This window comes from Salvia hispanica, chromosome 1, assembly GCF_029641045.1.
Source record: "Salvia hispanica isolate PSC_SH4W2 chromosome 1, Shi_PSC_v1, whole genome shotgun sequence".
Lineage (NCBI taxonomy): Eukaryota > Viridiplantae > Streptophyta > Magnoliopsida > Lamiales > Lamiaceae > Salvia > Salvia hispanica.
In genome coordinates this window covers 24,868,529-24,880,499 of record NC_142692.1, presented here as the reverse complement: position 1 = coordinate 24,880,499, position 11,971 = coordinate 24,868,529, and the positions used below count along the sequence as shown (strand labels likewise).

At 35.9% G+C, this 11,971-nt stretch overlaps 3 protein-coding genes across 3 annotated transcripts; 2 read left to right on the top strand and 1 right to left on the bottom strand.

Moving 5' to 3' along the window:
• Positions 1 to 1,763: 1,763 nt before the first annotated feature.
• On the top strand, positions 1,764 to 5,297 carry LOC125218587 (auxin response factor 18-like). The gene is made up of 4 exons (XM_089068313.1): positions 1,764 to 2,290; positions 2,397 to 3,479; positions 3,819 to 4,702; positions 4,801 to 5,297. The coding sequence occupies exons 2-4, from the start codon at positions 2,403 to 2,405 to the stop codon at positions 4,868 to 4,870; spliced, it is 2,031 nt and encodes a 676-aa protein (XP_088924439.1). The 5' UTR covers positions 1,764 to 2,290; positions 2,397 to 2,402; the 3' UTR covers positions 4,871 to 5,297.
• Positions 5,298 to 5,698: 401 nt separating this feature from the next.
• Positions 5,699 to 9,113, bottom strand: ORC2 (origin recognition complex second largest subunit 2). The gene is made up of 7 exons (XM_048126474.2): positions 8,959 to 9,113; positions 8,530 to 8,659; positions 8,334 to 8,440; positions 8,069 to 8,201; positions 6,453 to 6,741; positions 6,157 to 6,384; positions 5,699 to 6,077 (listed from the first exon to the last, which is right to left on the bottom strand). Exons 2-7 carry the CDS (start codon positions 8,656 to 8,658, stop codon positions 5,878 to 5,880), a joined length of 1,086 nt encoding a protein of 361 aa, XP_047982431.1. The 5' UTR covers position 8,659; positions 8,959 to 9,113; the 3' UTR covers positions 5,699 to 5,877.
• Positions 9,114 to 10,373: 1,260 nt separating this feature from the next.
• LOC125218669 (transcription factor TCP11-like) lies at positions 10,374 to 11,239 on the top strand. The gene has a single exon (XM_048120385.2). The coding sequence runs from the start codon at positions 10,593 to 10,595 to the stop codon at positions 11,049 to 11,051; it is 459 nt and encodes a 152-aa protein (XP_047976342.1). The 5' UTR covers positions 10,374 to 10,592; the 3' UTR covers positions 11,052 to 11,239.
• The last annotated feature ends 732 nt before the right edge of the window (positions 11,240 to 11,971 follow it).

The following is an 11,971-nucleotide window of genomic DNA, read 5'->3' as shown; positions in this document are numbered from 1 at the left end:
ATTATTTTTTCAAATAAATTTTTATCTAATTAGTTGATAATTTAATTATGAGTTATTTTTTTTATATATTATACTTTCATAGCCGGTTAATTTTTTTTTTTTGTTAAATTTCTTATTCAAATTTGAATTGTATGATTAAATAATAGTAGTAGTTATTATGATGAATCATTTATTTGTGTTATCTTTTGTTTTTTGTATTAATTTTCTTAACTTTTATCACATGTAATGTTCTTTTTATATTTTGATTGACAAGTACTAGTTAGACTTCGACTCTATAAAATTATGCTTAGAAAATTAACTTTATAATGTTTGAAAAATAAAAAATTATTATATTTTTTAATACGAAAATAATTGGATGAATCAACTTTTCTCATTTTAGATTATTTAATATATCGTGCATCAACTAATTATATTAAGAATTAAGAAAATTAAGAATCGTAAGCTCCATTAATTATATCCTTTTGTAGTTAGTAATTTTAATATAAGAAAATGAGAAGATTTTAAATATAGGAGTATTAGTTAAGAACATGTGATTTTTTTTGTTGAGTTGTAATTCCAGAAATAATAGTAAAAATGAAATGTAAAGAATTAATATTAAAATTCTATAAATTTTAAAAAATTACGTACTCAATTAGTATGAAAATCAAAACTGCATCTCAAATAATTTTAAAATCAAAATTGCATACTCCAAATTTATTGCTACATGATATAGTAAAATTTCAATATTTAATAAAGAAAAGTAAATATTAATTATGGTCAATAATAGCATTAACAATGATGTAAAAAACTAATAATTTAAAGTTATTTATATTTTGAAATATAATTTAATTTTTCTTGATACAGTAAATTTAGTTAAGAACTCTATATTTTATAAATAATCAAATTAACCTTATCAAGATCTTAATTAATACTACTTCCATATATAAATGCAGGGGCAATAAAGTACATATACAAATATTAAATTTAATTTAAAATTAAATGTAAAATAAAATTACTACTTTAACCTCATTTTGTCTTAGACATTAAGTCTCCAAAATATTTTTCAAAAAAAATACACGTTTTATAACTATAAGGGTAAAATAGTATTTATGTAAAATATAGATTTAATAATAAATATAATATAATATCAAATTACTACTTTAACTTCATTATGGTATTGCCACTGTGTCTATAAAACATTTGTCTATAATCAATACTACTCCAAAAAAGTTGATTTAAAATGGAGGGTTAGAATACGATTAAATTAAGGAATTTTAATACTACTTCAGCCATTAATATGGGCCAAAATACCATTCCTGCTCGATTTCTCAAATTAGTCGTTTGAATTGTTACGTTAATAAAATAAATCAATCCAAAATAGAGGGTTTTTTGCTCTTTTATATTGGAGTGGAAATTGAAGCTTCAGAATTTCAATTCGATTTTATCAATTCTTACGTACATCTCAATTAAATAAGAATGGAATATTCGAAAAGAAAGAAAAATTACGTTGCTTTTACACCTACTACTATAGACTTAGCTCAATTAAAGTGAAAGATTAGACTTTTTAAAATTAAGACTCTTACACTGATTACTATACATTGGTCCTATCAATAACAATTAAGCCCCGCCACCCATGTTAATCACCCGATTCACCCCAATATAAAATTATTTAATTCTCGTAAGCAGCAGAATAAATATAATCTTATTATAATACATAAACATATTTATATTCAACATGGAGGAATGGATATTTCAGTTTCTGGTGTATGAAGGTACATCAGAGTTAGTTCATCAGATCCGAGGCAGCAAGTATAATACTATCCCTTTTAAAAAGGAATTAATTAATAGATTACAGTAACGAATTCAACAGGGGAAAAAGAAAAAAAAATAAATCAAGTGAAGACGACATATATATAGTGTGAATGGAGTTGAGTATGAAGTGAGGGAGAATGGAAGAGGCCTTTATTAAGTAAAAGGAAAAAGTTCCGCTTCTTGTCTTTTGTTTTTCTCTAAAAATGTGCTTTTGATTTTTTGATTGCTTACTTTAGTTTGCCGTGATTTTAATTTTTTTGTGTGATTGAAGTGGAAGAGATCAATTTGATTCATTCATTATTTAATCTTTTCTTCGAAAAGGTTTTTTATCTGGTCCAAGGTCATGGGTTCCTTGTGCTGTCAAATTGAAGAAAGTGTGATATTTGATCGAAGATATTAATCTTACTTTTTGACTATTGTCAGAGTTTTGATTTTGTGAAGATAAGTTCTTGATTGTGAAATATCATATGCTGCCAATCTGTGTGCTTCAAATAAGGAGGTAAGAGTTTACAAGAGTTTGAGGTTATTAACTTTAATTGGATTTTTCTGCTTCTAGCTTTCAATTTCTGTGAGAGAAAATTTGTGCTATGAATTAAAAATTGTAGATTGAAATGATGAGTTTTATGGAATCGAAAGAGAAAATGAGAGAAACAGAGAGATGTTTGGATTCTCAATTATGGCATGCCTGCGCCGGCAGCATGGTGCAGATGCCATTGAAGAATTCCAAGGTGTTTTACTTCCCACAGGGCCACTCTGAGCACTGCTGTGGGAATGTTGATTTTAGGAATTTTCCAAGAATTCCTGCTTACATACCATGTCGAGTTTCGTCAATTAGTTTCATGGCGGATCCTGATACGGATGAGGTCTTTGCCAAGATGAGATTGTCTCCGGCTAGTGGGAGTGATGCCGCCGAGGTTGATCATGATGAAGGAGGGGCTGTTGGCTCTGAGAATCGAGAAACGCCCGCGTCGTTTGCAAAGACTCTAACACAGTCTGATGCCAACAATGGTGGGGGATTTTCAGTGCCTAGGTACTGTGCGGAGACCATATTTCCCCGGCTGGACTACTCGGCTGACCCTCCCGTGCAGACCATTCTTGCTAAGGATGTTCATGGCGAGACCTGGAAGTTTAGGCATATCTACAGGGGGACTCCAAGGCGGCATCTTCTCACAACCGGGTGGAGTACTTTTGTCAACCATAAGAAGCTCCTGGCGGGGGACTCGATAGTGTTCATGAGGGCGGAGAATGGTGATCTTTGCGTTGGTATCAGGCGGGCAAAGAGGGGGGTTGGTGGTGGAACTGATACGTGGAATCTGGCTGGAGGGAACTCCATTGTGCCTTATGGGGGGTTTTCATCGTCTTTGAGGGATGATGAGAAGAACAATAATGTGAATTGGATAGGAAGGGGGAGAGTGAAGGCGGAAGATGTGGTCGAAGCAGCGAGTCTTGCTGCCAGTGGACACCCCTTTGAGGTGGTGTACTATCCCAGAGCCAGCACTCCTGAGTTCTGTGTGAAGGCCTCTCTGGTGAAGGTAGCAATGCAAATACGTTGGTGCTTGGGGATGAGATTTAAAATGGCATTTGAGACCGAGGATTCCTCGCGCATAAGCTGGTTCATGGGGACTATATCATCAGTTCAGGTTGTTGATCCTATTTGGTGGCCTGATTCACCTTGGAGACTACTTCAGGTAATTTTGGGTTCAAGATGAATTGGTCTTATTTCAGTTTGTTAAATGTTTCATAGCACTATTATTCAGCTTACTTCATGATCACTCCCAATTTACTCACGTGTTTTCCTAAATCTTGCTTAGTGTACTTTCTTTTTACTAGTGTATGGATTGACAAGTCATGAAATTTTAGGTGCAATCCTTAATCTTTGATCCTCTTCATTGCATTTGATTGATGATGTTCAATGTATTGTGTTTAATATGTGAGATATTATCTTGCTTAATTTTTAATGTTAATATGCAAAGCTTGATACTGTCCAAACCAGCTGTTACAAGGTTTCAGTATGAAAATGATCACAGGTGGCCTGGGATGAGCCTGATCTGCTTCAAAATGTGAAACGAGTAAGCCCTTGGCTCGTTGAACTCGTATCAAACATGCCTGCCATTCACCTCTCTCCTTTCTCACCAACAAGAAAGAAAATGAGATTACCACAGCATTCAGATCACCCTTTCGATGGACAAATTCCTATGCCACCATATAGCCCCCAGCTTGTCGGGTCTAGCAATCCCTTCGGGTGTCTTCCTAATACCACTCCTGCTGGCATGCAGGGAGCCAGGCATGCTCAATATGGTTTATCATTATCAAGTCTCCACGTAAATAAACAACTGCAGTTGGGTTTGTTTCCCGTTGGTTTTCTGCCTCATGACCGATATCCTACTGGACCGTCCAGTCCCCTCCTTCCAACACCTGCCAGCAATGAGAAAATTTCCTGTCTACTTACCATGGGAAATCCAACTCAAGGATCAGCTAAACCTGATCACGGCAAGGCAGCACCGTTTGTGCTTTTTGGTAAGCCAATACTTCCAGAGAACCAGATTTCTCTGAGTTGCTCCAGTGATACAGTTTCCCCCACTCGAACTGGAAATAGTTCCTCTGATGGGAATGTAGAGAAAACAGGGAATACTTCTGATGGATCTGGTTGCAGCCTTAATCAAAACGAAGTACCAGAGCACTCATCATGTGAAGGAATTCAACCAGATATTCTGGAAACTGGTCACTGCAAGGTTTTTATGGAATCTGAGGATGTAGGACGTACACTAGATCTTTCTCTACTAGGTTCTTATGAACAATTGTACAGAAAACTCGCAGATATGTTTGGCATTGATGTCTCAGAAATACTGAATCGAGTTCTCTGCAGAGATGCTGTGGGCAGAGTCAAGTCAGTTGGCGACCAACCCTTTAGGTGAGAATAATTTGTTTGGCTACTTTCGTTGCATGCCATCTCCTCATGTCTTAACATACACTAATAAAAGCATGTATCTTTTCTTTGTTTACTTGCAGTAACTTTATCAAAACTACTCGGAGGTTAACGATCTTAGCTGATTCGAGCGGTGACAATGTAGAAGTATAGACATGTTCCTAAGTAATTTATGCTTCGATTTTCTGACTATACTGCTGAATGACATTCTTGAGTTTCTTTTCTGCTTATGGATGTGTAATAAGGAAATTTCTCCCATCGATCTCGAGTTGCTGCCTTGGTCTTCTGCAACTTGCAAGCTGAGCCAAAAGGGTTGGTGATACTGGTCCTGTTTCTTTTCTTTGCCCTGTGAGGCTTTATGTGGGGAAATTTCATGTTAGTTTTTTTACAGTTCATGCCAAGGCATTTCCTTCTATTGGAATGAACATGTTGGACTTGATCCCATAGCAAAATGTTTGCTGATTATTATATTTTTAGAGAAAGGCAGTTCTTGTAGGTTTTCTCAGTGAAGTTAGTTGGCCTGAATTTTCTGTGTATAACATAAGTTTGATAAATGTAACTAGTTTATTTACCTTGTTCATCTTATGTTTGCAAATAAATTAATGCCATCATATTTTTACAATGTAATGTAGCAGACGAAATTTACTTCAAAATAATGGATTGTTCCTTGGACCCAGCTTTCTACTAGTAAATGTGTTACACTAAATTAGGTTCAACTAATTAAATGTAAAAAATACTTGGCGTTTTTCAAAAGTAAAAATGTTAAAAGCTTCGGTGGATCAATGTACCGCTATTTAAATTCATATATAACAGATTGACTAAGTTACTATAATTCGGTTTATGATTAGAGTTCAATTTATTTTGAAACTTTCAACCACATAAATGTGTGATATTTTAAAGTACATGCTAGATCAATCATTACGAACTTAGGTTTTTGATCATTGCTTCTCACCACATTGTATTTTTTGACCATCCCTCAGATATGCACTATTTGATGTTTGCATGAATATTAATGAAGATTCGAGAGTAGCATATAATAATTCAAAGCCTAACAGATAAGGTGATAAAAATATGAAACAAGCTCAAATGCCAGAAGCTACAGATTTCAGCAAATGACAATTATGACATACAGTCATACACAGTAATTATTGATCAATCTTCTATTGGCTGATCTCATGTATAAGCTTCTGAAGGGCATCGCTTGTAAGAGGAATGTACAAGCAGTCTTCGCCATCCGAGTTTCTTCTCGTCTTCACCAATTCGTGATCCTTAAATTCTGTGAGATGAGCATTTAGAGTAATTTGGCTACTCACTAGGAAACGCTCTCGGCATACTGTGTATAAATTGTTCAATGGCATTCCTGCAAGAAACAGAACCAACACATTTGTTATACAATTGCAAAGGCATGTAAATTTTTCCAGTCAGACTTAGCCACTTGCCTTCTCCATCAGGATTGGCTAGCTGATGGTCGGCAACAACTTTGAACACATTTTGAGCATTTGGCGTCAAACTCTGTAAAACTAGTGAAGCTGTCTTCACAGTTTGTGCACTGCCACTATGAGCCAGGATCGGAGGAAAGAATATTCCCTCCACCTTGTATGGTGCAAAGGTAGGAACATGGTACCAGTACCAATTGAATTCCGTGTGTACCATCTTCTTGTTCCATACTGATAGAAATGAAAAATATTCAAGAACAACATTTCCCAGTAAAAATATAATGTGAGAAGAAACTTACATAAAGGTGCATTCACGTGATCCGTGGAAGCCACCATGAGAATATGAGAACAAGCTGCAAGTCTGGCGAGATATTGCTGAGACTCTGAATCACGCAAAGCAGGCCCGTCAATGTTGTTCACTACAACACAAACAAAAGATTCACCATCGTCCAAATGTGGGCCATCGAGAAATGAAATAAGGTCATCCATGGATTGGGTATGAAATGGTTGCTGGTTCTTAGGATGATTTTCCAGTTTCCTTTGTGTTTTCAATTGCTCCATCAGAAGTTCAGCTAATGTAACTGTAACCTACAAATATCACATCCATGAGGTATTTAGCATTTTGAGGATTCTGCAATTTATCTTCAACTGATCCATAAAAAGCATCAGTATGGGGACAACAACAATACAAATGTAGCAAGAAAACATATACAGGGCCATAGGGGATCCAATGATCCATGTATTCTGATAGCATCATCAGAGATACTCTACATAACCAGTTAATATAAAAGTTTTTTTTAAAGCAAAATGCAAAGAGCATAAATGAAATTAGTTACTTGTAAAGGGGCAATATCCGAGGAGAAGTTACAAGAAAAGGACGTCAAATTCGGTTTTGATTTAGACTACCCAAAATCTGGTATTCCTGACTTGGCATTATGTTTTCACTCAACAATTTTTTGACCTGGGGTAGATTTTTAGGCAAAGCTGGGTATACATGGTATTATATTTCTTGTCGCATCTAGAAATTTTCTTGTTGGTCATGTTTTTGTAAGGCTAATGGCCACTTTAAGCTAACCATACCCTTAAACCATGCTGTCCAAGGCAGTGGGTGAATGTCTTCAACACTTTCAAGAAGTTCCTCAGGGGATAATTAATGGCATCCACGCCAATTTTCGTATGCATAAAACTTTTACAAATACCAAATATCACACTCATTTAGCTTGACAGTAATGTGATATTGGACCTCTGTAAAAGAGATGACTATTCAAGTAACATTAACGAATATAGCAAAATTAGGTAGCTCAGAAAATTGATGTTATCAGCAACTGCTGCCAAATTTTTCACCAGGTTATTAAATGAGAAGCTGATTGGGAAGATAAGTCAAAGAGCACCCTATTGTGATGTCCTAAAAAAGACTTAGAAAAAAGTTTCATGCCAATTAAATTACTTGTGGGGGATAAGAAACCCTGCACCTTGACCACAAAAAAAATTCAATTTGTAACACATGTGTCTAATTAGGTGTTCCAATATATAAGTAGTAGATCATACTAATAACAAAGATAACAGCAAAATGATGACTAATCTGCATATTTTGCACTTATTTCAGCAATACACTTCCAAGATCGAGAATGAGGTTATGACACATTGCAACATCCACTTTTTTCCCCAAAGGATGAGAAGATGACAACAAAATGCTAACAAGTTGTCACCCAGAAACACATGTTCCAACTGAATCATGTGTAAGTAATCTTCGCAGCCCATCAAACATTTTTATATCAAATTAAATGAAAAATGTGTGCAGACTGCAGATAGGAAAGAAGAAGGGAATGATCACCCATGACTAATAACAAAAGGAAGGAACAGAAACCAGTATACTCTAAAGTAAGGTTGCAAATCAAATTATCATTGGCTTTACCTGTTTAAGATTGATTGACTGAAGATATCCATTGATCACAACAACAGAATAATCTGTTAACGCCGTTGAAGCAAAGTCTTCTATCAGCCCCTTCTTTGACCCAAAGCCATACATCAAAAGCCCAAATCCACACCTTTCACATGGATAATGAAACAACTCAACACCAAAGTACATAGATTTGTAAAAAATAACAAAATTACAGATTGAACCAAAAATGTCTAATATTGTCCGACACACACAAGCAAAGAAGAAGATATAAATTTACCTTAACATAAAAACCCATTCTGCATATGATTTCCGGTAACTATTTACCAAATTATTGATATCTTTCTCGTGCTTGAACTCAAGTTTAGCATATGCTTCTCTTAATTCCTACAGGATCGGCATTAAAAGACATTATTTTTCTATAATGTCATAGAAGTTTACACAACAAGTACTACTTTAGAAACCCCAAAGCATACCTGCTCATCGACGAGATTGATGTCAGAAACTTTGCGGGCAGATTTCTTGCTAGAACCGCACAATTCTTTTGCTAAAAAGTAGTTCCTTGAGAACCCGAACTCCTCTTCCTCGAGGTCATTCGACTCCATACTAGAGATGTGAAGAGAGGAGACAAATTTCAGTTCAAGACAAACAAATTAAATGGTACTGACGTGCCCTAATTGAAAGATTAGGCATCGTAGTTTTCGTTGTCCAAATAAATTTCAGCATTCCATGAAGAAGAAAACTCCAATTCAAAATTTACATTTCCGAAACCGACATTGATCTTCCAAAATAATCGACAATATCAACATATGTAGTGATGACTTTCCTAGAATGCATAACAAGATAGGTAACCACATCTCTGAAAAAGGAACAAAAAATAGCACAGAACTTGGAGTGATGATTACCGTAAGAATTGGAAATTTGATAGTAGAAGATTACGGACGGCGGTTTGACAGAAAATACTAGCAACTGGGGTGATAACCGGAGAGAACCTTGAAAATAGTATTCCCGCCAAGAGAGGGGCGAGATTACTGGAGTTATTTTTGTTTTCTAGATTGTTTCTTTTGGAAAGGGGCCTTCATCTCTGTTAAGCACTCACTATATTTATTTTGTTATATTCTGGGCTTGGGCTTGGGCTTGGGCTTGGGCTGGGCTGGAAGTCCATTAATTTCTGCATAGCAAAATTTCAGTTTTATTACAGTGATATTGGTCCCTGAGATCTAATTTACAACGGTATTGCAAAACTTAAAATGCAGTAGAAAAATATTTGTAAAATTAATTTCATTAGAGCATCTCTAAGAGGATAGGTAAATGGAGAGATAAACTAATATAACTACCATATTTACCTTTTTTCATGAAAAATCATATTGTAGAGGTATTTGAGAAGATATTATACATTTTCTCATTTTGAAGAAGTATCTTTACCTCCTCATCAATGGAGAGGTAAAATCTTATAACTACCATATTTGCCTTCTTTTCATGAAAAACTCTTTTCAAGGGGAAAGGTATTTGAGAAGGTATTACACTTTATGTTTTTTAATGCATTTTGTACTATTATTTTATTTTTAAAAAATAATTTACCTTTCTATATATCTTCTCCCTTTGGAATGTGTTACTTTTTAGAAGGGTATATTTCATTTTTTAAGAAGGTAAATATATAATATACCCTTTTTAATATACCCCTTGGAGATGCTCTTATAGATTTTTGAATGAAAAATACGTATTTTTAAGCTTACACTAAAATTATACCAAAAACACATTTTAGATTTTGATTTATTGCATTCAAACCTAAATTAATTTATATTTATGGGATATGGCCAATTGTTACCTTACTGCCATCTCAATGCGCTGAAATTTTATGGGATATCAATTTATATTTATGGGATATGGCCAATTGTTACCTTACTGCCATCTCAATGCGCTGAAATTTTATGGGATATGGGATTTTGATATGGTATACCGCAATAATTATATATACACATCACAAGGGTGCACTATGGTGACACCATATTAAAATGACAACCTAGACTAGCAACTCAGCACATAGTTCCAAGTAATCTTGGATTCGAAATCAGAACACTATGATGACACTATAGTTAAAATGACAACCTATACAAATAATTTCGAATACATAGACAAGCAACTCAAACATATAATTCCAAGCAATTTGCAATACGAAATCAAGCAATCTACTATACATAAACAAGGAAGTCTGTCACGTGGCAGAACTATTGTCATTTTAGTGTAACCCTAAGTCACAATATTCAATAAGTCAACTTCCTATACTCAAAACAATAAAACACCATCATCATAATTCTAACACATAATATATCACACCTCATTTAATTTAAATATGTAGTAGAAACATATACATATTGGAAGTAGAAGCATAGGAGACTAGAGATCCATTAAGAGAGAAAGATGGGCCCAACCCAATCCATGTCAAATTCCAAGACACAGCTGTCAAAATGGTTAGGGTTGTGATTGTCGTGTTTGAATATTTGTGTGGGGTAACCCTAACCAATCAGCAGTCAACACCATGTCTCCTTCCTCTTCAGATATGCTTCCCACTGACCTTAATCCCAAACCTATCACCGCACTCAAGCCACGCGCCGCCTCCACCAACACTAAAGATCGTCACACCAAGGTCAACGGCCGCGGCCGCCGCGTCCGGATGCCCGCCCTCTGCGCCGCCCGCGTCTTCCAGCTCACTCGAGAACTCGGCCACCGCACCGACGGAGAGACCATCGAGTGGCTCCTCCGCCAGGCCGAGCCTTCCATCATCGCCGCCACGGGCACCGGCACCCACCCCGCCGAGGCCATCTCCACCTCCTCCGGCCCCCTCCTTCATGTACCCCCACCTCCGCCTAGCTGCCAGCCGCCGCCGATGGAGTTCAAATTTATACCTCACGGATACGGACACATGCCATTCACGGCACTGCTACTTGAGCCGCCTACGGAGGAAAAAGAAAAGCCCACCGAGTTAGGCCGTGACTAGTATGTCTACGGAAGTCGGAAGTAATTACCCATTAATTGTCTATTTCTACTTACTACTTACTACTACAACATTAGTTTAGAAATAATCAGGCTAATCAAGTTCACAACTTAGGTGAAAATGCCTTCAACTCGTTGGGAGTTAGGCCTTTTGTGTAATTTTGATGCAAAAATGATGGTGTTTTGAAATCACTGTACAATTGACCTCACCCTACAAACTCAAATGCACAACTGCACAAGATGATCGCAGCACTGCACATTTCTCCCAATGAAGTTAGTATTAAGAATCAATACTGACACCACTAATTGTGTAAGCAACTTGGGTGTTCATGTGGTCGAAATAGAAGGTAAAAAAATTATTGAGATCAATGAAGTATACATGGATATCCTATTCAAGTAGATGGCAAATTCCCCATACACTCCAACAAACAGGAGCACTTGAGCTTATGGTTACAAACTTAAACCTCCAAGACGTAAGAGAATAAGGAAACGACGATAAAATGATATCCTTTTGTCACTAAACCGACCTGGTGGAGAACTTGTTGTCGGATGAATTTGTGGTATTCTGTGCCCCCGATAGCACTGATCAGATCAAACACGAAACTGCAGAAAAACCATAATGAAAATGTGGAACTATTTTAATCTCCAAAAGTACAACACCTATTATATGATGTGAAAGTTCAATTTAGGGAAAGATAATGTGCTTCGCTTATGCTTATAAGTAATACTCCAACAAGATAAAAAATGATAAAAATTGTAGGTTTTAGTTTTCAATGCATACTAAAAGATAAATGTTTTTACTATATTCTAAAAAATTTATATCAAATGGTACTAAAACATTTTGGCCAACCTATTATCTGCAATAAAAGCAGAGTGCAGTACATGATGAGACACACAAACAACAGCAAAGACTCACAAACTTAC

Excerpts from the sequence above, each read along its gene's own strand:
- LOC125218587 (XM_089068313.1), top strand. The coding sequence starts at position 2,403 with ATGATGAGTTTTATGGAATCGAAAGAGAAAATGAGAGAAACAGAGAGA. Across the intron at positions 3,480-3,818 it reads CACCTTGGAGACTACTTCAG|GTGGCCTGGGATGAGCCTGA; the intron begins GTAATTTTGGGT and ends AAATGATCACAG. Across the intron at positions 4,703-4,800 it reads GTTGGCGACCAACCCTTTAG|TAACTTTATCAAAACTACTC; the intron begins GTGAGAATAATT and ends GTTTACTTGCAG.
- ORC2 (XM_048126474.2), bottom strand. The coding sequence starts at position 8,658 with ATGGAGTCGAATGACCTCGAGGAAGAGGAGTTCGGGTTCTCAAGGAAC. Across the intron at positions 8,441-8,529 it reads TCAATCTCGTCGATGAGCAG|GAATTAAGAGAAGCATATGC; the intron begins GTATGCTTTGGG and ends CCGATCCTGTAG. Across the intron at positions 6,385-6,452 it reads TCACGTGAATGCACCTTTAT|TATGGAACAAGAAGATGGTA; the intron begins GTAAGTTTCTTC and ends CATTTCTATCAG.
- LOC125218669 (XM_048120385.2), top strand. The coding sequence starts at position 10,593 with ATGTCTCCTTCCTCTTCAGATATGCTTCCCACTGACCTTAATCCCAAA.